Here is a 27,023-nt window from a genome sequence, read left to right on the forward strand (position 1 = left end):
AACCATAAAATAAAATTCCATAGAGCAGTTATAATGAACAAATTTGATCTATGTATATATGGTATCTAAATGTACTGATATTGATAGATCCTAGAATTTTATAATTTGGTGAAAAATGAAGTTGCGGACTGAGTATAAAAATGACACAATTTTTATGTGAATGTTAAGTTAATAAGACTATAAAATCCATTATTGTAGAACATAAATATATGGTAAAGTGTAAAACCACAGACAAGAACAATATGTAACAATTTAGAATAATGGTTCCTTATAGGGAGGAGTGAAGAAAATGGAATTAGTGACGATATGAGAGGGAGTGGAATATTGTCTGTAATATTTATTTCTTTTGTTAAAAAAGTTTTAAAGTAAATATAATAAAAATTAATATTTTAAAATTCTGGATAATGAAGTGTAGATATTTGTTATTCTACTCTCTAGTTTTTTCTAAACATTTAAAATATTTCATTACAATAAAAAATTAAAAAGAGAACAGCAATCATAAAAATAAAATTGAAAATGTTAAGGCTAAATGAAAGATGATTTTTAATTATAAACTGTTAGCTTTTATTTATTTTTTTCTTTTTGAGACAGGGTCTCACTCTGTCACCCAGGCTGGAGTGCAGGGGCATGATCATGGCTCACTGCAACCTCCACCTTTCTGGCCTAAGTGATCCACCCATCTCAGCCTCCCAAGTAGCTGGGACTACAGGCACGTGCTACCATGCCTGGCTAATATTTTTATTTTGCGGTGGCAGGGTCTTGCTGTGTTACCCAGGCTCATCTGGAACTCCTGGCCTCAAGTGATCGTGCCTCAGCCTCCCAAAGTGCTGGGATTATAGGCATGAGCCACTGTGCCCAGCCTAGATTTTTTTTAATTATATGGTTTCCCTTTATTCTTATTGCTTATTGGACAGCCACACAAACCTCTCTGTCATCCTCAAACAATTTAAACAAACCTCCCAAATTGCTTCCTTCAATTTGACCAAACAGGAGTGGAAGATCGGAAAGAGAGTTTCATACATCTGTTACCTTTCTTGCCCACCTTGAACAAAGGGCTTTACCTATATGAATCCTCATGAAAGCCCTGGAAATGTGCAATAATGGTGCCACCATTTTACCAATGAGAGGCTCAGTAACTTACTCAAAGTCGTGGAGTTGGCAAGAAGAGAACTAGGAAAGCAGTACGCCAGGTTCACTGTTTCCTCTCTCACGATGTCAGCGAAGGGCAAATCTGCTACCCTGAGATACTTGATTTAGTTCATCCCCCATTTACTGCTTACTTATTCTAGGTGCCAGAACCTGATCTGGGTCCCAAGGAGACGGAGCTGAACAAGAATAATCATCACTATGTATAGGGATCCCCCAGAGGTACCACTTCCGCTTCCTTCCGCTAATCAACAAATTGCCCAACCTGGGCAACATATGAGACCTCATCTCTACAAAAAATAAAAAAAATTAGCTGGATGTGGTGGTGTACGCCTGTAGTCCCAGCTACTTGGGGGGCTGAGGTGGGAGAATCACTTGGGCCTGGGAGATTGACATTGCAGTGACCATGATTGTGCCACTGCACTCCAGCCTGGGTGACAGCGCAAGAGCCTATCTCAAAAACAACCACAACCACAACAAAAACAAACAAATTACAAGGGCTTGGGGTTTGCTCACATTTAAATAGCTTTCTTTGCCCTCTTCAGTTCCAATAAGATAAAAGTTAAGTCCATATTTGAAGTCTCTGTCATAAACAAGCAGAAGCTCATTTCCAGGATATTCCTACAAGAATATAATTGAGAGAGGAAGTTAATGTTCAATGGTCATTCAGTTTATTTTGATGCTAACACAAAATTCATATTTCTCTAATCAACCAATTATAGAAGATAACCATTGTGCTAATCTATGGCTGTTAACACCAAATTGCAAAATTATTTTATTAACTTTAAAAAGCTCTTAAAAATATAATGCATCCAGGGAAATGTACATGCACTTTTACTTCTAACAGGAAAAAAGAATCAGTTTTTGTTTGGTATTGTGCTCTGTAGCATGCATAGAGATAAATCAGAACCAAAATTATGAATTAAACAATTAAAGCAGAAAATAAGGACAGATTCATATTCTAGTTAAAACTGGGCAAAGGCGGAGCACAGTGGCTCATGCCTGCAATCCCAGCATTTTGGAAGGCCAAGGCGGGCAGATCACTTGAGCTCAGGAGTTTGAGACCAGCCTGGGCAACATGGCAAAACCCTGTCTCTACAAAAACAAAAATCAGTTGGGCATGGTGGCCTGTGCCTGCGGTCCCAGTTACTCAGGAGGCTGAAACGGGAGGATTGTTTGAACCTGGGAGGCGGAGGTTGCAGTGAGCCATGATTGCATCTCTAGCCTGGGAGACAGGAGTGAAACCCTGCCTCAAAAAACAAAACAAAACAAAACAAAAACTGGGCAAGGATGAGCTTTTCTGGGTGTGGGATTAGATAACAAGTCATTGATGGAACTTTGCTTTTCACAGAGGATCATCAAACAGGATTCCCAAGGAGGGGTGGGCAAGCTAGCACTTGCCCAAAGCAATGGGGCCAGATTTGAACCAACAACCTCTCCAACTTTTGTTATTATGTACCAGGAACTTCTTGAGGTAGGACTGAAAATAAAGAGGGATATTGTGCTTACCTGGACAATTTTTTTGACTGGGTGGAAATCAGATACTGCAGCTCTGTTGCGCAGGTCCTCAAAAATATCTTCTTTATTGATAAGCTTATAAGGTTGTTCATCTGTGACATCTTCATCTATTCGGCAGCTAAATATTTCCTGGGTCTTGGTGGTTAATACTAAAGGATAAATTTCTGGATGACCTAGGAAAGAAAAGTGGAATTTGGACATTAAATGTGACCACTTAAAATATTAGCATTAGAAAACATGCAATTGCTTGGTTTTAATAATTATCTGGGTTAAAATTTTAAGACTTTAAAATTATTATTCCTGTATTTAAAGTAAAGATATCCATTATTTTTTAAATGCCAAAAAAATTTTTAAAAAAGAAGAAAGTAACAATGGTCCATAATACTACCTCTCAAGAAGAAAAACCTCTATTAATATTTTGCTTTATTTTCTTCTAGCCACTCCATATATACCTCATATGAACTTCTAAATGCTGCTTTTAATATTTATCATTATGTCACAAGTATTTTACAACGACACTAAGTAATCTGTCTAAAACATTATTTTAGATGAACTGAATTCTATAGAATAATTTTAAACCATTCTCGTGTTGGTAAGCATTCTAATTTCTTTTCTTGCTTGTTTCCAATTATTGTAAATAATCCTACAAACAAATATCTAGTTTATAGATTTTTATTGCATTTCAAATTATTTTCTTGGGATAGATTTAAAAAGTGAAATTATTGGTTGGAAGGTATGACCACTTGTTTAGGCTTTCAGCCTGTATTACTTTCCTAAAACACCCCAACCTCACCCTCTCCCCTGCTGCTCTCTCTTACCAGGTGACTGGCTTTTTATTTCACAGAGAAAACAGGGTCTGAATAGCACAGAATCCTGCCAGGTCCTGCAGCCCTGCCCACCTGCTAATCAAAACGGGCACCACCTTTCTGCCCTTATGCACTCAGAGGACCTGCCCTCCTCAGCCACCAGGGTCCATTCAACTATTCCTTTCCTTTCAGCTTTTCTTACTTCCATGCCGCTTTCCCTCAGCTGATTTGCTCAATGGTCTCTCATTTTAAAGAAACCTTCCCTTAGAGCTGGGCGTGGTGGCTGACACTTGCTCGAGGCAGGCGGATCACGAGGTCAGGAGATCAAGACCATCCTGACTAACACAGTGAAACCCCATCTCTACTAAAAATACAAAAAATTAGCCAGGCATGGTGGCACGCGCCTGTAGTCCTAGCTACTCGGGAGGCTGAGGCAGGAGAATGGCGTGAACCCGGGAGGTGGAGGTTGCAGTGAGCAGAGATCACACCACTGTACTCCAGCCTGGACAACAGAGGGAGACTCCGTCTCAAAAAAAAAAAAAAGAAAAAAGAAAAGAAACCTTCCCTTGAGCCTATATAGGGATCTCTGCTCTTTAGGGCTTCTCTTTTTCACAGTCAAACTTACTGTTACTCAATTCCTCACATTTTTCAAATAGTGACTTCTCAGTTGGTTGTATTAATAAACCCTCGGACACAGGAAAGTGGGTAGGGAATCCCTTTCCTCCCATCTAGCTGCCAGTCCCAGTATTGCTCTCAGAAGAGGAGAGAGGAGAGGTTCAAGAGGCTTCCATCTCTGGTCTTCCCATCCCTTCTTCGCACCTCAGGCCAGTCCTTAGCAGCAGCATGCCCCGGGAGGGTGGACACTAGAGGACAAAGGAGCATTTTGCCTGCTGCCCTCCCCTCTCTCAAGCCTTCTTGCTGTTTTTTTTATCCTTCATATCACTATCATCAGCCACAACAGTTTCAGCTCTGCATCTGTCCCCAGGACTCTCTCCCCAGCTCCCAGGGTCCACTCCCATCTCCTCCAGCACCCACGCCCCTGGATGTCAGGCCATCCTCCCTCCAACTGCTCAATAGATGTGCCAGCAAGGGGGAAAGTGTATGTGGCCTCTCATTTGGAATTTTGAGCTTATTTTCCAATAGAAATATTTCCCCCACCCCAGGGGCTCTGTGGTACAATAATTCAGGTAATTTGGAGGTTTTAAATAACTGTATGCATAACACTGATTATATGCGGAAGCATATTTCAAACTGCAGTCAGTTGGCATAACATTGGGAATTCAAGTTGTTCATGAATGAAGGACAAATTATACACTTTTATCTCCCTCAAAAGACTAACCGTAACACTTGGCACCTATGAGATGCTCAATAAGTAACTGTTGACTTGATTCAAATCAAGTAATCCTCTGCAAACAGACTGCATTTGTAGTGTCGAATGGGTAACAAAAGTTCTGTAGTTTTGTCTGAGAAAACCACTAGGTGGGACTGTGAGACTCACACTGTGCTAGTGCCGAAAAGAAGGCAGCTGTCCCTAATAAACAGAGGCATTCAGGAAGACCAGAAAGCTTTCTATCATCCTCGACACTGGAAAGACAGCACCAAAGATTGTTTTCTATGTTATCTGCCCCTACTAAACACACACTTCAAATTCTACTGGCTTGATATTTTTCACACACAAAAAATGATCCTTTCACAGTAATTGGACTTTTTCAAGGCAACTCTAATATAGGATCTAATATTCCTTTATCTAGAAGTCAGTAAAACTGGTGGACTGTTTCTGGTTCGAGTTGGCAATCAGTGATAACTGCAGATAACTGGCAGCCAACAGATCACACAAAACTTCTATAGTCCAGTACCATCACGCTCCATCACCATGAGAACCAAACTAACCAGGGCAAGGCCTGATGCTTCTGGCCACCCCAAAGGGTCACCAGCCAAATACTGTAAAACAACTGCTATTGGGTAGGCTTTGAGGCACACACTGAGAACAGCACCATAGGCTACAGCAATGAGGCTATTGTGATCAGCAATGAGATGGGCTCCCTGGAGCCTTCAGCAGAGTGGGAGGCTGGTTGCTGCAAGGAGTGTGAAACAAGCGTTGGTGCAGAGGAGGAGGCCTTCAGGGCCTTCTGAAGCTGACTGAGGTCAGGAGTGCCAATCACAAGGACAATGTCTGCGAGGGCACTTCCATGGTGCACCTACTGCTCCAGACACAGTTTTAAGCACTTTATGTGTATTATTAACTCATTTAGTCTTCACAACAACATTCAGAGGTGGTTACTATATTTGTCTCCATTTTTTAGCTGAGAAAACTGAGGACAACAGAGTTCAATAACATGTCCAAGGTTAGCCTCTGGGAGTTGAAAGTGGTGGTACTGGGATCAAAACCAAGGTCCCTGAACTCTACTATGCTACGCTTTCTCTCTAATAAGTGGACACAGAAGATCCATGGAGAGGGTCCTGCTTCTCTACACATAGACAAGGAGGGAACAGAGATGACTTTCCATAGGATCCAGTGAATGGCAGTTATTCACCTAGCAGGAACCAAAGGCAGACTCAAGCTCTACACAATTCATGCCTCAGAATCTTACTACATGCACACAATAGAAGGCTATGCAATATAAATCATAGGTTGCACATATATTGTCCTACATAATGAGCGTTGTTTAAAACAACTCTCATACATTTCAACTGTACATTCTTTTTTTTTTTTTAACATTTTGGTTGCTATCTAGTTTTTTAAAAACAGCTTTGCTGAGTTATAATTGACAAACAGTAACCTGCATACAATATGTACAATTTGATAAATATATGCACATACCCCATGAAGCCATTACCACAATCAAGATAAAGAACATACCCATAAGACCCAAATGTTTCCTCCTGCCCCTGCCTTCCAACACACCTCCTTCATCCCTAAGTAACCCCAAGTAACCACTAAGCTGTTTTCTTGTCACTATAGATTAGTTTGCTTTTTTCTGGAATATTTATAAATGTACTCTTTTTGTTTATCTTCTTAGCATAATTATTTTGAGATTCATTCAAATTGTTGAATGTAGCAATGGTTCATTCCATTGCTGGCAAGTATTCCATAAAAGAAAAAAATCTTTAAGATTTTAAAAAAGAAAATCTTAAGAAAGCTTTAAGATTTCTTGGGATTTTGGCTGTGGGTGTCACATCTGGGAAATCTTTGCCAACTCCAAGGTCACAAAGATTTTCTCCTGTTTTCTTCTAGAAGTTTTAGAATATTTGGTTTTACCTCTATGATTCCTTTTGAGTTAATTTTTGTGTATGGTGTGAGGTGTGGATTGAGTTCACTTTCTTACTTACAGCTATCTAACTGTTCTAGCATCATTTGTTGAAAAGACTATCCCTTCTCCACTGAATTATCTTTGCATCTTTGATGAAAATCAATTGACCATGCACATGTGGTCTATTTTTGGACTCTATTCTCATGCATTGATCTACTTATCTGTCTTTATAGTATCTTTTTATAGTAAAAAGAGTTAACATGAACCTACTTTGTGACAGCCCTATGTAAGGAAATGTGCATGTACTACTAATTTAATTTCCACATCAATCTTATGAGGTAGATAGTCCATCTTGCTTTTCAGATGAAGAAGCAGAGGCTCAGGGAGGTGAAGTCATCTGTGGCCACACAGTCACTAAATGACTTTAAGTCATAAGTTTATGACTTAAACCAGGTCTGTCTAATTTCAAAGCCTGTGCTATTAACCACTTCTGGCAAACAGAATAATGTCCCCCTAATATGTTCATGTCCTAATTCCTGAAACTTGTTAATATGGTTTTGCTGTGTCCCCACCCAAATCTCATCTTGAATAACTCCCATGTGTAGTGGGAGGTAATTGAATCATGGGGGCAGGTCTTTCCTGTGCTGTTCTCATGATAGTGAATAAGTCTCATGAGACCTGATGGTTTTATAAAGGGAAGTTTTCCTACACACGCTCTCTTGCCTGCTGCCATGTAAGATGTGACTTTGCTCCTCATTCACCTTCCACCGTGATTGTGAAGCCTCCCCAGCCATGTAGAACTGAGTCAATTAAACCTCTTTTTTCAAATAAATTATCCAGTCTCAGGTATGTCTTTATTAGAAGCATGTGAACAGACTAATACACTTCTGTATTGTTACCTTACATAAGAAAATGGATTTGTAGATATAATTATGTCACGGATCTTTACTTTTTGTTGTTTTTGTTTTTATGTTCTTTTTATTTATTTATTTATTTTTCATTTTTTAAAACATTTATCCCAGATACTGAAGGTTAAGGATTTTGAGGTGGGGGGATGATTGGGCCTTTGACATTGGCCCAGTGTAATCCCAAGGGGCCTTATAAGACGGCAACAGGAGGATCAAAGTCAAGGAAGGAGATGTGACAAGGGAAACAGAGGTCACAGGGAAAGATTCCAAGATGCTATGCTGCTGGCTGTGAAGAGGAAGGAAGGGGCCAGGAGTCAATAAATACAGTGGCCTCTAGAAGCTGAAAAAGGCAAGGAAACATATTCACCTCTCAGGGCCTCCAGAGATAATCAGCCCTGCTGACACTTTGCCATTAGCCTGGTGAAAGTAATTTCGGACTCCTGATTTCCAGAACTGTTAAATAATACATTTATATTGTTTAAGCCACTAAGTTTGTGGCAATTTGTTACAGCAGCAATAGGCAACTCATATACCACTAACTCGTATTATAATTTGGGTAAATTATTTAACATTTGGGAGTCACAGCACCTTCATGTCTGTAATGGCCATGATAATGCCTACTTTATAGAGCTAAGGCAATGAGAAGAGTGGGCCTGGCACAAAGTCATTGCTGCACAAATATTAGCTATGTGTAAAAATTATATTTATTCTCCAGAAACCTCTGGGCATCACCTTGTTAGGCCCCTAGGACTGACAGTTTTTTAGTTAGCCTATTGATACCTTGGTTCCTTGTTAGAAAAAGGGATCTCAGTTTCTTGGAGCATGACAGACATCAGCCCTGATTAACAGTTGGCAAGGTCAGGGCCCAACATGAGGAAGTCAGAGGGGTCCTGATGCTACCTGAGGGGAGTCTGGGGGTAGAGACAGGCTTGAGGAGAAGGGGATGCTAACTCAAAACCTACACTTGTCTCACCATAATGTTCTGAGGTTGGTTTTTTCTTTCCCTTAAGCAAACATATTCCTATTTTTCAGTTCATTTACTTTCAATGAATACATCTCAAACTGTGCCCCTTTATCAGGTTCACAGATTTTCTTACCAGTCAATTCATTTAGTTAAGAAATATTTACTGAGCACCCACTATGTGAAAAGCATGGTGCTAGTGCCAGGGTATCCAATCTAGACAGAGAGACAGATAATAAATAATGAAGTACACTCATAGATACAAACTGTGGGCTGGGCATGGTAGCTCACACCTGTAATCCCAGCACTTTGGGAGGCCAAGGCAAGAGGATCCCTTGAGCCCAGGAGTTCAAGACAGCCTGGGCAATATAACGAGAACCCATCTCTACAAAAAAAGAAGAAGAAAAATAAAAAACAAAAATAAATAAATACAAATTGTGATAAGTGCTATTTGGGAGAAAACAGGATGAGAAATGGAACTAAGAAGGGTAGCTGTGGTGGTCTATTTAGACAGAAACAAGAGGGAACACAACTCATTCACTCATTCATTTATTCAGTAATGAGTTATAGTGCTGTTTGCCATGATTTGGCCATGAGTTCAGTGTTAAGGAATCAACAATATACATTAAATAAGGAGTATTTAAACAGAAATACATATAAAACAAGGTTATGTATTGACTAGTTAATGAAAATGTGACCAGAAGCTCACAGGAACCTAACCCTTGTTTCCCCTAGGAGCAGCAGTCCAGTATTGGCTAATTCAGTATTCAAAGGGACTGTATAGAATACAGGAACGAGAATTGACTGTACTTTAACTTCAGGATTTTAAGTGCTATGAAAGCAATTAAACAAGGTAATAGGTGACACAGAGGTCAAGGAAAGTCTCTTGAGGAAGTGAGATGGTAGTCTAGATCTCAATGATAAGAAAGACAAAGTTGCATAAAGGGAAGATCTATCTAGGCATCAGGGACAGCAAAAGCAATGGCCCTGAGGCTGGAATAAATTTGGAACATTCTGTGCTAAGCAAGGCTGATGGGCTGTAGGTTGGTGAAGAGGAGAAGGAAACAAGGTCAGGACCACTTGAGCACAGGAGCCAGGACCACTGCAAGGTGTGCCCAATGGCAAAGTAAGACCATGGGGGAGTTTAAGCAAGAAAGAGGAGTTTAAGCATGGTTGGGCTGCTGTGTGCCAAATGGACAGAAGGAGGCTGAGTGGAAGCAGTGATATTAAATAGGAGCCGTGGGAACTAACCGATGTGAGGAGTGCAGAGGTTTGGACTAAGGTTGCAGGTGGGAAGATAATATGAAGCAGATGGGTTTGAGATATATTTTAAAACAGGTGGAATTCATAGAAGTTGGGGTGGTTTGAAGGGGTAGGGAGGTGTGGAGGGAGAGAAAGAAAGAAATTAAAGATGACTCCCAGGTTTCACTAACTCAATAAATATTTATCGGGCAGCATAACCTGCTGCAGGCACTGTGCTGGGTGCTGATAACAGAGCCACTTACATTAGCTGACATTCTCCCACTTTCTCCCCGCCTCCACACTCCACACCTCTGCCCCCTCTACTGCCCTGGCCCAGGTCATCACCATCTTTCCCCTGGATTGTTGGAAAAACTTCCTAACTAGTCTCTCTGCTTCAGTCCTTGCTCCTGCAATTTGCTACACAGTAGCCAGGATGACCTGACCCTTTAAAAACATGTCAGATGGAGTCACCCTTTGCTTAAATACTACCAATATTTCCTCATTTCATATGATTAAAAGACAAAATATTTACAGTGGCCTACAGGGCTTTTAGGTCTTCCTCCTTGCCCCCCTCATTGTCTCCTTTCTGTTTCTAAAAGTGAAGCGCGTCATCTAAGTCAACTCTAAGAGAGAGGTTCCCCCTCCATCCCACCAAAAGAAGTCTTGTTATAAGATTATTTAGCCTTTACATGTAGGAACAACATTAGTTTAGTTGTCTACGATCTAGTTATTTGCTTAAAAACCAGCCTCTTTCCTTGAAATAGTGGCATCTTAGCGTGAAGTACAGATAAATATTACCTATGAGCAAAAGTTTGAAAAAATACTTATCTGATAAAAGTCATAAGTTGCAGGCTTATAACACTTTATAGTTATAAAAGGTCTTTCAATAATCATATAATGCATTTTTAACGAACTGCTTGGTTGAAGTTTGTTTCTCAGTTTGAAATTCTCTACTCTTATTTTTTCTTTAAAAAATTTTTCATTTTATATTCTAAATGGAATGGTATCATTTTAGCCCATGTACATTTTGATTGATCACTTCAGTTTGTAGTATTCCTGCTTGCTTATTGCATTATTAAAATATTATAAAACTGAGGACGTAAGTTGTAAATTATATTTCCACTTACCCATGCTCTCCATATTTACTGGTTCCATGTCTTCACTAGCTAGAATATAATAAAAGGAAGTCAAATTTACATTTTTGAATCAAATACATCTCAATTTATTATAATCTTTTATTTCTTCTTCTTCTTTTTTTTTTTTTTTTGAGACGGAGTCTTGCTCTGTTGCCCAGGCTGCAGGGCAGTGGCGTGATCTCGGCTCACTGCAAGCACTGCCTCCTGGGTTCACGCCATTCTCCTGCCTCAGCCTCCCAAGTAGCTGGGACTACAGGCGCCCGCCACAACACCCAGCTAATCTTTTGTATTTTTAGTACAGACGGGGTTTCACCGTGTCAGCCAGGATGGTCTCCATCTCCTGACCTTGTGATCCGCCCACCTTGCCCTCCCAAAGTGCTGGGATTATAGGCATGAGCCACCATGCCCGGCCAATCTTTTTTTTATTTTGAGATGGAGTCTCAGTCTGTTGCCCAGGCTGGAGTGCAGTAGCGTGATCTCTGCTCACTGCAACCTCTGCCTCCCGGGTTCAAGTGATTCTCCTGCCTCAGCCTCCTGAGTAGCTGGGATTACAGGCGCGCACCGCCACGCCCGGCTAATTTGTGTATTTTTAGTAGAGGCGGGGTTTCACCATGTTGGTCAGGCTGGTCTCGAACTCCTGACCTCGTGATCCAACCGCCTCGGCCTCCTAAAGTGCTGGGATTACAGGCGTGAACCACCACTCCCAGCCAGTTTATTATAATCTTTACCAAACCTCAAAACACAAAATATAAGTACAAATATACAATGAAGACTTAAACTGTCTTGTGAATAATTAAACAGAGAAACTCTGAATAATTGTCTTTCACACTGTTATCTCTTGGTGATATGTTTACTACAGCATTCATTATATAGCCTTTAATTGGTATCATAATGAAATTAGTCAAAAGTAAGAATGAATCTCCATATATCTTATTCCTCATACATTTGACTTTATGTCACAGAAATATTTTATTTCATTTGATATGTAAAACCATAATCATTTTGCTGCTAATATATACAAATACTCCACAAAAAAAATCCCATTCAATGAAGAAATATTCCTACCAGCTAATACTGGTTTTGGGCTTTTTTTGCCACGTGATGACTTTTTCTTTTGTTTTGGAGCCATGGTTCTGACTTGGGCTGCATAAAGAGATGATACTATTAGTAAATTGTTACAATTTGCAAACAACTTACAATTTCAAATACTAAACATTATCATTTAATAAACATAAGAATCTGTTTTCTAAGTTTTACCCTGGGCTAAATCAACCTGTATCTTCATAGAACGGGTGTTCTGTGACAAAGGCTTATTGCAACAACAATCTTACTGATGAGATCTTACTGTTCCGGTGGAGCCGTTTACCTGAAGCGCACCATGACCTGCCAGAACAAAGTCTCAGCCACAGGTCCTGCCATGGAAGCACGACAGAGGACTTGGCTTCCCTGCCTCTCACTGAAGTTCCCATCCCAGGTAGCTGCTCTGTGCTGCCTTTTGCTGGGCTTCCCAACAGGTAGCCCAGCTACAAAGACAAGATAGGCCACTGGGAGTGACAGGCCCACAATGTGCATATGCATATATAATTTTTAAATTAACGTAATTGAGCTCATACTTTTGTCTTAGCATGTGAACATATAACCACTAAGGCCTTATTTGGGCTATTGGAGAGAATGCCTCCAAAAGTTTTCCATGGAACTGTTTATCAATTTTGACAGGATAGAACACTGGCCAAGGTCATCACCATGACATCAAATCCTTGTCATCTCCGCCATGTCCCATTCTGTTTAAATGGTCAGGAGTGTGACTGCAGGAGCCTGGCCAGCAGAGTTTTTAAACAGGCTCTACTTTTTCCAGCTGAGTGATCTTGGGCAAATTACTTACCTTCTCTAAGTCTCAGTTTATTCATCTATTTAATGGGGATAATAATAAAATCTACCCCACAAGGTGATTGTGAAGACTGAATTAAATAAAGTGTCATCAATCAACTCAATCATCTTTGACTGGTTTGCGTCACTTTAACAAATCAACACAGACTATTATTTCATAGCCCATGGTCAAAATATCACAAGTTTTATTTTATTCCTAGATGCTGGATCACAAAATCTTGTCCAAAGTGTGGATGTGAGTGTGTCTGTGTTCGTGTGTAAACATCTTCCCTTTAGATTTTCTCATATGAATTTTTTAAATGATAAAAATAATAGCTCACATTTGTGAAGTGCTTACTATGTGCCAAGCATGGTTCCAAGTACTTTACATGTCTTTTTAATTTAATCTTAACCACATTAAAACATTTTTATTGACATATAATAGTTGTACATATTTGGGAGTACATATGATACTTTGATACATGTATACAATGTATAATGGTCAAATCAGCATAACTGGGATTATCCATCATCTGAAACATTTATCTTTGTGTTGGGAACATTACCATTCTTCTAGCATTTTGAAATATGCAATGAATTATGGTTAACTATAATTTTCCTACTGTACTATTGAATACTAGATAACCACATTTTATTATTACTATTATCTTCATCTCCATTTTATAATGAGAAAACGAGGCCCCAAGAGGTTCAGGTGACTCTCCTGAAGGGACACAGAGCGCAATAGGCAGTGGTGTCAGGCTGTGAGCCCAAGCAGCCTGGCTCCAATAGCCACATTCTTAACCTCTGTACTAGATGATCCCTTGGATTTCAATGATAACTGCTGTGTTTCATTGCAAATGAAACTATTTTAAATCATTGATTTTACCTAGGAAGGCAGGAATTTTTTTTTTTTTTTTTTTTTTTTTTTTTTTGAGACAGAGTTTCACTCTGTCGCCCAGGCTGGAGTGCAGTGGCGTGGTCTCAGCTCACCACAACCTCCGCCTCCCGGGTTCAAGCGATTCTCCTGTCTCAGCCTCCCAAGCAGCTGGGACTACAGGTGCATGCCAGCAAGCCCAGCTAATTTTTGTATTTTTAGTAGGGACGGGGTTTCACCATATTGGCCAGGCTGGTCTCGAACTCCTGACTTGGTGATCCGCCCGCCTCGGCCTCCCAAAGTGCTCGGATTACAGGCATGAGCCACCGTGCCCAGCTAAAAAGCAGGATTTTATTATCTAATCAATATTTTATGATTCTGACAATTTCTATTTTTAAGATATTCTGCAATGAATGGTTCTGACTCAACTCTTTAGACTGTCAAATGTCCTCCATATCACTTCCCAGTCTTAGCATAATTTCAAATCTTTCATCTATTCCTTTTTTCAGAAGATTCCTTATCAATGTACCCCTTCTCCATATGCTATCCCAGCTGCATTTTAGTTTGATGTAAAATACTTGAAAAACTTTCTTTTTTTTCTCCCAAGACAGAGTCTTGCTCTGTCGCCCAGGCTGGAGTATGTGGCGCTCTCATGGCTGTAATCCCAGCATTTTGGGAGGCCGAGGTGGGTGGATCACGAGGTCAGGAGTTCGAGATCAGCGTGGCCAACATGGTAAAAAACTCTTAACACCACTTAGCCTCACCCTATGCACACACCATCACCACCACCACTATTTATTCCACATATATATATTGAGTGACTATGCTGCACCAGATGCTATCCTAGGTGTTAGGGATACAGCAGTGAACAAAATAGTCAAAACCCCTTGTACAAGCTCACATTCCAGGAGAAGACAGAAAATGAACAAATAAAGGAGGAAAATATAATTAGTATTTCAAGTAGTGAGAACTACTAAGGAAAAAAAATAAGGTAAGAAAAGGAATTGGACATTGGAACAAAGACCTGAGAAAGGAGAAAGCAAGAAACACAGATATCTGGGAGAGGAAGAGTATTTTCAGGTGGAGGGAACAGTATGTTTAAAGGTTTTGGGCATATGTTTAAAGGTTCTTAAATATGCCAGGATCATGCCTGGCATATTTAAGAAAACAGCAAGAAGGTCATGATGGCTGGAGCAAAGTCAGGGAAAGACTGCAGGCAAAGCTGGTCAGAAAGGTGACAGGGATATATCAGTCAGGTTTGCTGCAGTAACAAATGACCCCTACATCTCAGTGACATACAATAACAAACATTTATTTCTTCTCATGCTATGCATTGTGGTGCGGATGAGCTGCTTCAAGTCTTCTTATTCCGGGATCCAGGCTGAAGAAGCAGGCCCTATTTCACACATACCACTTTCACAGCAGAGAAAAAAGCAAGAGAGCTAACGGAACTACATAATGCTTCCAACTTTCTCCTTGGCACTGACATATTGTGCCTCCTGCTCACATTCTATTGGCCCAAGCAAGTAAGTCAATCCTGATAATGGGGGAGGGATTCTCTGCCTGATTGGCAGTAGGTAGGAATGTATGATCCTCTTACAGGTATGGGAGGTAATGGCTGGGAATGATATAATTGGAAACAACTATATAATATACCACAAGTGGGGCTAGGTCATGTATTAGGACCTTGGTTTTCACTCTGAATGAGGTGGAGAGCTACTGGATGGCTTTCAGCTGGGAAGTTACTTTACTCCATCTGTCCCACAGTTTAAGAATCAATATGGCTGCTGTGTTGAGAAAAGACTGCAGCAAGGAAAAGGCTGAAGCAGGAAATCCAGTTGCGAGACATTTAAAAATTCATGGGAGAGATGAGGGTGCTTAGATCAGGGAGGTGAAAGTGAGATGGGAAAAGTGACTGGATTCTGGGTATGTTTTGTTAAGTAGACCCAACAGGATTCACTGGTGACTTGAACATATCACTTATGAGAAGGATAACATCAATGAATTTTGCCTAAGAAATTGAAAGCATGGAGTTGCTATTTATTGAGATGGAGATCCCATGGGAAGAGCAGATTTGAAAGAGAAGTTCAGGAGTTCAATTGAAGGTATATGAAGTTAGATTGCAAACTGGACTATCAACTCTGTGAGCATGGGGATTGTATTTTCTTTCCAATTTTTGTAACCCCTGTAACTAGCACAGTGAACATACTAAAAAAAAAAAAGTTAGATTAATAACTCCTTGGTCCTCCTTCCCTTCTGCCATGCTTAGCCTATGAATTTCCAGTCTAAACAAAAGGCTTCTACCTAATGGTCTGTGGAATAATCTATATGCATGCTGTATTAGTTTTCTCTTAATGCTGTAACAAATTACCACAAATTTTGTGACTTAAAACTACACAAATCTATTATCTTACAGCTTTGTAGTTCAGATATCTGACACAGGTCTCACTGGGCTTAAACCAGAGTTAGCAGGGCTGCATTCCTTTCTTTCCAGAGCCTCTAAGAGAGAATCTGCTTTCTTGTCTTTTCCAATCTCTAGAGCCCACCAGCATTTCTTGGTTTGCGGCCCCATCCTCCAACTTCAAAGTCAGAAGGGAGAGTTAAGTCTTTCTCACATAGCATACTCTAACCTCTTCTTTCTCTTTCACTTTTAAGGACCCTTGTGACTACATTGGGCCTACTTAGATAATCCAGGATGACCTCCCTATGTTAAGTTCCACTGATCTTAATTTCATCTGTGACTTTACTTCTTTGCCACGTATGGTAACATATCCACAGGTTCCAGGAATTAAGAAGTGCTGCCGTAGAATCAAACTTGAATATAGGTATCAGTTTACGATCATCCCCAGATAATCAAAGTAAACAAGTGTCCTGTTCTTTTCAAACGCTGCTATTAAATGCTCTGTACATAATTTGAGTTTCCAGTTTTCAGGGAAAAACAAAGTCAAATTTTCGGCAATAAATTAGGCACCAAAATTGGAATGTGCATTAATGCAAGCTGCCTTACCTGAACAGCTCATTTACTACTTTCACAAACATTAATTGACTTCTGTCTAAATTACTGACTAGTGACTAAGGGCAAAGTGACTAGTGACCAGGTACTAGTGACCAGGTTGTTCTAAAGGCTTTTAGGGGTCTTAATTCTTCTTCATTAAAAAGCATAATATCTATATTTCTAGGCACCATAGATAGAAACATTCATAAGCTGAAGTGAGCCAGGTGAATATAGTCTACACTGAAAGGAAAATGATTACTTTGGGAGTAGCCACCTTATATTGTATTTCAGTTTCAGGCAAAATTTTGCAGTTTATTTTAGTAATTGTAAATAATGAAAATCCTACCAACATTATGTCTAGAAAATAAATCACTTTTAACTAGGGGTATCGAAACCAAATGAATAATATACTCTGTATAATTTCAATAAACATATATTCAAGGTTTATTTTTTATGTAGATCTTTCTTTTTAAAAACAAATCCCCAATAAAAGATATTACTTTCAAATTATAGCAGGGCTTACTGAAGTTTTTTTTCATAAAATTAATTGAATATTTCATGAATGTGTTATATTTAACAAACTTTTTTCTATTAAGTTGCATATTAAAAGATTATGAAAAAATTTTCAATACCCAATCCTACTTTAGTCTAAGTTTACTTTGAAATGTGCATAACATTTTTTTCTGTTCCCAGCTGAAATCAATTTGTAATTATTAAGAGTAGCAGAAGAGGCCAGGCGCAGTGGCTCACGCCTGTAATCCCAAAACTTTGGGAGGCTGAGGCGGGCAGATCATGAGGTCAGGAGATCAAGACCATCCTGGCTAACACAGTGAAACCCCCGTCTCTATTAAAAATACAAAAAAAATTATCCAGGCGTGGTGGCAGGCGCCTGTAGTCTCAGCTACTCCAGAAGCTGAGACAGGAGAATGGTGTGAACTCAGGAGGCAGACGGAGCTTGCAGTGAGCCGAGATCACGCCACTGCACTCCAGCCTGGGCGACAGAGCTCCAGACTCCATCTCAAAAAAAAAAAAAAAAAGAGTAGCAGAAGAGATAATTCATCTACTTCTAAAATCAATGTTGTGCCTAACCCAGTGGCTTGTGTTTTGACTGGTTTTCAAACCTCTAGAGCTGAGTAGATTTCAAAATAGAAATTTTGGAAGGTAACACTTAGAAATGTTTAAGCATTTTTATTAAAAATATTCTTGATATTAACACTACTTATTTTCGTTGTAAATTAATTTACCAATTTCAGAACACCTTTTGCCATCAATGCACAAAGGTCACATTTTCTAGATTCTATGTTAACAGCAAGAGACATTAGAGGTTGACAAAAGTGTGTATTGGGTAAGTCCCCTGCATAACAGATCAAAACCTGTGATGGTGCACCACTTGATTACGAGGAACAATGCATTCACAGCTGTCTACGATCTGCTTCCAGACTAACTCTCCAACTTGCCCATGACTATATCCTTTTATGATGCTTCTATTATTCAGGAGGTTAACTACTATAGATGAAGGCATAAGTAACATATATTAAATTGTCATAATACAGTGATTTAAACAGCTATTAATCTCCTCTCTTCACTTTATTCATGTAATGCATTGTGAAAGTTGTCAGAATCAGCATGGAGCCACTTGTGTTAAAAACTCAGACAAACAGAGCTAGGGAAGGCCATGAACGGAGCGTATGTCACAAATGCCTGATAATAAGAACTATCACAAAAGACTATACAGAATCACAACCTTGCATAAAGGCCATTGCCACTCTACACACACACAAAAAAAAATACTTCTGCAAAGATATCTGCCCAAGAACTGCCTGTCCAACCTCAGACTGGTGCCACCCTTGTCACTGACTCTGTAGCCAAGGATAACTATCTGAAGACAATGATATAATCCTCCTCATTTTTCCTTTAAAAACCTTTGTGTCCTTTTATCTCCTTGAACATACATATAGTTTACTACCACATGCATCTTCCCATTGTAATGCCTATTCCCAAATAAACATTTTATTTTAGAGAGTCCCCCTCTCTGTTTGCTATCTAGGTTGATAGCACACACCTGTTTACATGTTCTCATTTGTTGCCTGTGTGTATGTGTGGCTTATTCCCAGCCAAGAGATCTTGATTATGAAAGGACTTGTAGCACTGGCACCTTCTCTTTAACTGGGGTCTTCCTTACAAAAGTCTTATCTTCCCAGGTCTTCTTCAATTAGCTGACCTCATCTAGGTGGTCATCATCCTCTTTCCTCTTCCCAAATAATTTATAAGCTCATCATGCTTGCTTTTCATCTTTCTACACTTATTTATTTATTTTAATTGAGACAGAGTCTCGCTCTGTCACCCAGGCTGGAGTGCAATGGCATAATCTCAGCTCATTGCAATCTCTGCCTCCCGGGTTCAAGCGATTCTCCTGCCTCAGCCTCCCAAGTAGCTGGGATTACAGGTGTCCACCAACACGCCCAGCTAATTTTTTATTTTTTAGTAGAGATGAGGTTTTGCCATGTTGGCCAGGCTGGTCTTGAACTCCTGACCTCAGGTGATCTGCCCGCCTCGGCCTCCCAAAGTGCTGGGATTATAGGCGTGAGTCACTGCACCCGGCTTTTTATTTTATTTTTAAGAGATGAGGTCTGGCTTCGTTGCCCAGGCTGATCTAGAACTCCTGGCCTCAAGAAATCCTCCTGCCTTGGCCTCCCAAAATGCTGCAAATATAGGTGTGAGGTACCTCTCCAGGGATATCTTTTTTTTAAAAAAAAACAAACAAACATTGATATAGAATAAAACCCAAGACTAACATCTTGGGCCTCTGGTAAATGTGTCTCCAAGAACTATTGATTCTCAGTAAATCTTCACTAAGACCCTGATTAAACTTCAAGATTTTCCTGGGCCCTTCAGCCATATTTTGCCAAGTATACAACATCCACCCCTAGAGACAACTATTCCTACAATGTCTATTAGTCTATACTCTTGTTTCCTTCCTTCCATACCTATTTCCACTTCTTTCCAAGATTGGATATTCACTTATTTGAGTAGATGCTATCCTATTACTTCTCCCTTCCAAATATCTTCTGAATTCCAAGCCCTTCTCTCCCACAGCCTCCTCTGGTTCAGGTCTTTAACATGTCCTCCAAAACTGGAGCTCCAACCCTGTTTTGTGCCATGAACTTTTGGCAGCCTGGTGAAGCCCATGCATCAAATAAAAACATGAGATTACAAAGAAGACAGATTATATGGAAATATAGTTATTAAAATATTTTTTTAAATTATGATAAAATAATTTGTACTTCTTTATTAACATGTTAAATAACAAAATCTAGCTGTGGTTCTAATAACTACCTTAATTGTGAGTTAATGATGAGTATAAATAATATATTTACAATCTCTATAATGTAATATGAAAAGAGTTGCTGACAAAGTCACAGGCCTGTGAGTACTACTGTGGTTTGTTACCAATTGAATACATTTCAATTGGTGGTTAGTGAAAATAAATATGTAATTAAAAAAATCCACAGATTCTCCTCCCTGAATCCTCTGCCCTAGATCATGGACACTTAACTGGCCTCTCTGCCTCTGTTCTAACCAGAACAACTACTCAAGAGGCCAACCTCAGAGCTCTCCAAAATTGCATCTCTTATCAAGTCTCTTCCCTGTATAATGACTTTTGTGGGTCCCTATCATTCACAGTAGCATTCTCTTCCAGATTGTAGAAATGGAGCTCATTTGAAATGCAAATTTCCTGGACCTCCTTTGATTTTGCTGGTCTGGGTTGAGCCTGGGGCTCTGCATTTTTAAAAGCATTGTGAGACAGTCTTGCACTTGTGGTCTACACACCAGACTTTGCAAAACAAAATAGAGTCCGAACTCATGTAAGTATGGCCTTCAATACTTTCACAGTCTGCCTCACTGCGTCAACCTCTCCTGTTCTATTCCAGCCTCACACGGTTTCCATTCATTCCCAAATAGTCCAGGACTTTCCCACCTCCCTCTCTGGAGAATCCCCTTCCCTCCCACCCCTCCTGCTGCTCCTGGTCCACACCATGCAGGCATCTCTCGGCTTGCTTCAATCTTTCTCATCATTCAAGGCAATTATGAACTTTTCTCCCAAAGCCTGAAGCCTCCCTGACTTCCTCACTCAGGCTGAAACAATCTTGTTCTCCCTGACACTTTCCAATCACACTATGTGTAATTACGTATGTCAGGCCTCTGCAAAGGCAGAGGGCTTCAAACTCAGCGCTTCCTAAAACATTGCTGTGAATTCATTTAGCATTCACCATACACAAGAAGAAGGAGAAAGTATTGAGCAGCAATTAGGTACTGGGTAAACTAGTCACTAGGGGAATAAGACAATGTCCTTACTTTCAAAGAGTTTGTGTTCCCTGTTCATCTTCCTCACTGTTTATCTACTCCAGCCCTTTCTAAACAGTCCTGAAGTAATCTATTTCAGCCCACATTAATCTTATATTGTTTGACCCCCGCCCCAGACAGATAATCAGAATCATGCTGTTTTGGCATTCATTCATTCATTCATTCATTCATTAACTCACTCATTCATGGTTTATTGAGCTCCTACTATGTACGAGGCAATATGACAGTCACTGGGTGTATACACATGGGAACAAGACAGTACATGCCCTCAAAGTTCTTAGAGTGTCGTTAACTACTTTCTCGTTGCTATTTTTGTTTCCCTCACTAGGCTGGAAGCTCTTTAAAGCAGGGAGAGATTTATATTTTTTGTAGTCTTCACTGCCACTAGCCTAGCACGTTGCTGACACAGCGAGTGTTCAAATACTTTTGAAAGAGTGAGTAAAATACTTGTTTTCCACGCCGCCTTTCCCATTCAGAGCTTCTCTTACCTGATACTGCTGATCTGAAGGAAAAGGAGCCTCTTTGCAGTGCCCTCGGGAAAAGCTCCTTCGAGAGCTGGAGGTGGGAGTTTGACTCTCTTCTCTCAGAAAAACAAATCGCAAGGGCACAAACCGCAGCAACTCTGCCGACTGTTGCCAGGACGCATCTGTCGCTAAGAGAAAAGAGGCGATTCCTCTGCGAGATTGACAGAGGACCTCTACCAATACAATGTCCGCTCCCTAACAGTGTCTTTCAAAGCCGACTTATGATTGGTTGCCACGATGTGACGTCACTTAACGCGAACCCGGTGAGGCCAGCAGCTTTCCACTACCAAGGAAAGAGTTTTGTGGCTTAGGTATATTAATGACAGTAGCCCGGCCTGACCCCAGGTCTAACAGGCTCGGTCCATGCCTCACACCCACCGCAATCTCACCCAGAGAAGAATCTTTTTGGGGTGTGGACCCTAGGAACCAGGAGAGAAAATGTTAAGAAGGCTGCCCGCTCAGAATCCTTTCGGGCAGCTTTCCTGCCCACCCCCTGCAGCGAGCTGGGCCCTCCTAGGGAGTGGAGAGGAAGCTGCGCTCCACTGGGTGTCGTGGGCGCCCCAGAACCCTAATGGGTTACATTTCCCTCTTGCCAGAATAACTTTTGTTTAGAATTTGACTCAAGCTGTAAGTATGAGTCTCCGGGGAAGAAACTTGAATCCGTGAGTAACCCAAGGTTCATTTTATCTGTGATTAGGAGTCCGGTGGGATTCATACAGTGACGCTCAACTCTCTGAACACTGTTCTCCTCCTTTCCCTTAAAAAATAATTATAACTGTCTCATTTGTAAAGTGGCAGAATTTAATAAAGTAATGTAATTGACTGCTGTAATTGGTGTAAATAAATTTTTACACCCAATTTAAATAAAATCTTTGAGAAGAGGCTGATCATTTATAACATATGAGACTTCAGGGGGCTGGCGCGGTGGCTCATGCCTGTAATCCCAGCACTTTGGGAGGCTGAGGAAGGCAGATCACGAGGTCAGGAGATCGAGATCATCCTGGCTAACACGGTGAAACCCCGTCTCTATTAAAAACACAAAAAATTAGCCAGGCGTGGTGGCGCGCGCCTGTAAGTAGGCTGAGGCAGGAGAATCGCTTGAACCTGGGAGCCAATATCGCACCACTGGACTCCAGCCTGGGCGACAGAGCGAGAGTCCGTCTTAAAAAATAATAATAAATAATAATAATAACTTTCTAATTTGTAAACTGGCAGAATTTAATAAAGCAATGTAATTGACTTCTGTAATTGGTCGAAATTAATTTTTACACCCAATTTAAATAAAATCTTTAATTGAGAAGAGGCTGATCATTTATAACATATGAGACTTTAAGGATCCTGAATGAAGATTTTTACATGATGTGCAGAAAGATCATATAGATTCTTTCAAATTTCTGAAGAATTTGTGTTCACAAAATTCAAATGAATTTTACAATACAAATTATGAAGAAAATAAAACTAAAAAAGAGATATTATCTAAACATTCTGACAACTTTTTTCTAGCTTGTCCACTCCCAGGAACTGGAAGATTCGTTTTCCCCTGGGCTCAGTCTTGAGTCTTCTTTTCTCACTCTTCGCACTCTCCTGGTGGCATCAGCATCATATATTCCCCTTAGCTTCAGCCATAACCACTAAACACACCAGACTTCCATTTCTACATTCTCAGCCTAACATATCTCTTAAATTCCAGACCTGAATTTCCTCTAGCTACTGGACATTTCCAACTACCTGTCTAGTTCAGTTCATGTTGTTTAATAGATGCTAAATAAAGATTAAATGTAGTGAATGAATGAATGACCATAGCACCATAACTTAGCAGAGCCAAAGTCAACTCATTATCTTTCAGAAACGTTTTTTCCTTCTTTATTTTCTACCCTAGGTAATAGTATCATTGTCCATCAGTTGCAAAACGAAATCTGAAAGTCATCCTTGACTCTCCTCTTCTACTGCCCACAGTTAACATATCATTAAGTTCTGTCATTTTTCTTTCTTAACTGTCTCTCAAATAATCCATTTTCTCTTAACCATCCTCTGCCTCTGCCTTATTTCAGATATGCCTTATCTCTCACCTAGACGGTAGCAATAGTCTTTTGACTTGTTCTATCTCTTTCCCTCTAATTTATTTGCCAAGTTGCCACATAATTTTCCATAGTTTGAATCCTGACATCACCCTGCTTAAATATGCTCGATCTGGCATATGAAACCCTGTATAAACAGGGTTCTGAAAGACACTGGAAATAAATCTGGAAGGTAATTAGTTATTTTTCTAACCTCATTTCCTGCTTCTGTCCCCAGCCCAACCCACATTTTAGTCCAGTGCTTCTTAACTGAAGACCCTTAACAGCCAAGGAGCAGGAAATCACAGGGGCCAGGAGTGAGTAGTAAGTAGGTTGATGGAAAGAAGGTTTATAACATGAAATAGACTTCTACAACTGAGATATATTTGTTTCATATAAAGAATTTATGAAGTTTTTGCATTTGGCTCTGCAATGGATTCGTGTTTGTTTCAATTTTTAAAAAAATGTCTAAAGCCACTATCAACTAAAATTGACAGAAAATTGAATAAACACAAAGAAACCTTAGGCAACTGTGACATGCTCATCCTGTGGTTTTGCACAGCCCCTGACATACTGCTGTGCAGGTCCAGGAGTGTGTGGGTCTCAGGCTGAGAGCCAGAGCTCTGGTTACATAGCTCCTGACTGGTCCCCTTTGCTGTGCTGGGTTACAACTGTGTGTCTGCTCTTCCCGCTGCCACCACTTCTACCTCTGTCTCCATCTGTAATGTCTTTCTTCATCCTCATTACTTAGTAAACGACTATTTATTTTTCAAGACCCAACTCAAATGTCACCTTCTCTGTGCAGCCATACAGGCACTTGGTAGAATTAGACACTCTTTCCTCTGTTTTTCCATTATACCAAGTATTACATTGTGTTGCAATAGCTTGTTTACATAGATGTCTCCCCCTCTAGACTTTAAGGCAGGGATGGTGTCTCATTACTTTATATTTCCTTTATATTTTTTATATCACACTGTGATATAATGTCAAACATAGGTTTTGGTTTGTTTTTGTTGTTGTTTAGAGAGGGGATCTCACTATGTTGCCCAGGCTGGTCTTGAACTTCTGGGCCCAAGCCTTGGTGTCCCAAAGTGCTGGGATTACAGATGTGAGCCGCCATGGCCGGCTGGACATAGGTATTTAATAAAACATATATTTAATTATGTTATTGATTTACTATTCTTGGAAGTAAATCTAAAAGAAACTCTCTAACAGAAGCTTCTTTGTATTTTTCCAAATAATTTGCTTTCCTTAAAAAAAAATTATAATCCTTCACAGTCAGATTTAAGGAAGTAAGAATTACAACCTTGTGATCTGGCTGAGACACCAAGCCCTTCTGTCATCTTTTCTTTAGAGACATGCCAAGGGGATGTCCATTTGATGGAATGAGTCATAAGTCACAATACCAAGAAAGTTAAAAGTTAAATTGGAAATGTTTAGAAATTTCTTCATGTTACAAATTCATGATTGATTGACCATCTGTTCTTTCATGGGAGTGGTCAGAAATGAAATATCATCATGGTAGCTAGTGAATATGTCCATGCTCTTCCAGGGGAGGTTGAATTGAATTTCCCTGAAACTTGAAGATATGTAAAAATTAGTTTTAGTTTTATTGATTGAGCGAACATCTAAAGAGTCAAGAAGTCATAATTGAAAATATTTCTCTGATTCTTTAAGGACATCTTGTTAAGTTTCAGATTGGGTTTACAAACGGACAATCTGATAAATTGATATGAGGTAGATTTTTACTAATTATTTCGGTGAGTGACTCATTCTTTTTATGGATTTTTTTTAAAAGAGTTAGCTTAGAAACTAGGCGTGGAGGACCCTATTTTATGTCTGGAAGGCAGAAATGTTCTTGTTTGAGCCCTAAACTGCTGGGATTACTACATATTTTCCAAGCGCTTGGGGAAACTACCACAACCTATTGCATGAGGAAGTGAGAAGCATCTGAAGAGTACTCAGCTTCAGAAAGGAGAAAAAGAGACAAAAAAGCCTGACCCTGGGACAAAGATTTAGCTGTTGGAAGAAAGGGCCAATTTTGGCAATTCTAGAAAAAAAATGGACTAGAACAGCAATGAGAAATTAGGATCTATACAACATTAAAGTCAGGAGAAAGGCATTCTTAACTGCACAGAATAGCTTGAGTCTACTGGGGACTAAGGAGGACATAGGCCCCACGTGGCTCCAGAATTGCTGGCCCTTCCCATAAGAGAAGGCAGGGCTCTAGCACTCATCTGCAGTCTGCCGGCAGCAGGTATCTCCAGAAGGGCCAAAGCAAGAGCTGTGGAGGTAAAAACAGGGCCATGTGGTAGCAGAGTGGACTTACTTGTCAGTATGGCTGAGACTTAACTCTCTACACCCAGAAATAGTTGGTGGTGGGAGGGTCATTGTATGGTAGTGACAGTCCTACAATATCATAAAGCATTAAAAGCCAGTGAATATCAGTTCTACATGTATAATTTTTATTGTCATTAGAGCACTTAAATATTTTTTAAAGTGAAGTCACTCAAATATTGTATTTAAAGTAAGGAAATTATGTTGAAGCCTAAATTTGTCACTTTCTGCATAGGTGGCATTAGACAAGTTATTAAACTCTTTAAATCTCATCTGCAAAATTTGGGATGATAATGCTTTCATCAGAGCCAGGCCAGATAAAGGGCAAGAGCAACCACATTGAGCAACTAAGGGTGAGGGCAACCAATGCTGCCCTAAGGGGCATTCTTCAAAAGATACCAAACTTCCCTGTAGTGAATTGCGAATAGGTTGTCAGTTAGTTTGGGTTTCCATAGGGAAATTTTTACATGCCAGGAGAGACATAAATGTATTCTTCTCTCAACCAAATAGCTTCAGATTTGAAATAAAATCTACGTTGAAAAAATTTGCCATGTAAAGGTACCAATCATGAGGGTAAACCAAAAGGCAATACTCCCATTCCTGAGTTCAGCCTGCTTTGATACCTACATTTTGATTTAATTTTTAATTTTTTCAAGATGGAGTCTTGCTTTGTCGCCCAGGCTGGAGAGCAGTGGCGTGATCTTGGCTCACTGCAACCTCAGCCTCCCAAGTTTAAGCGATTCTTGTGCCTCAGCCTCCTGAGTAGCTGGGATTACATGTGTGTACCACCACGTCCAGCTAATTTTTTTTGTATTTTTAGTAGAGATGGGGTTTCACCATTTTGGCCAGCCTGGTCTTGAACTCCTGACCTCAAGTGATCTGCCTGCCTTGGCTTCCCAAGATGATGGGATTATGGGCATGAGCCACCGTGCCCGGCCTGATACCTATATTTTGAATAGTTCAGCACTCTCCCCAAAAGTTGTCTAGTTTGGAAAAGTGTGTTTTTAATAAGTTGTTTCAAATGTAAAGAAATA

General features: G+C 40.0%; 1 protein-coding gene across 2 annotated transcripts in view; it reads right to left on the reverse strand.

Moving 5' to 3' along the window:
• Window positions 1-21,728, reverse strand: part of DNAI3 (dynein axonemal intermediate chain 3) — a 176,522-nt gene extending 154,794 nt beyond the window's left edge. For both annotated transcript variants that reach the window (XM_054532047.2, XM_024251594.3), the window contains exons 1-5: window positions 21,560-21,728; window positions 12,034-12,111; window positions 10,960-10,998; window positions 2,656-2,837; window positions 1,663-1,767 (exon numbers count right to left, since the gene is read on the reverse strand). In XM_054532047.2, the coding sequence (XP_054388022.1) occupies window positions 1,663-1,767; window positions 2,656-2,837; window positions 10,960-10,998; window positions 12,034-12,097 (390 nt within the window). In that variant the 5' untranslated portion in view covers window positions 12,098-12,111; window positions 21,560-21,728. The remainder of the gene's footprint in view (window positions 1-1,662; window positions 1,768-2,655; window positions 2,838-10,959; window positions 10,999-12,033; window positions 12,112-21,559) is intronic.
• Between the last annotated feature and the right edge of the window lie 5,295 nt (window positions 21,729-27,023).

The sequence above is a fragment of the Pongo abelii genome, chromosome 1, assembly GCF_028885655.2.
Source record: "Pongo abelii isolate AG06213 chromosome 1, NHGRI_mPonAbe1-v2.0_pri, whole genome shotgun sequence".
Lineage (NCBI taxonomy): Eukaryota > Metazoa > Chordata > Mammalia > Primates > Hominidae > Pongo > Pongo abelii.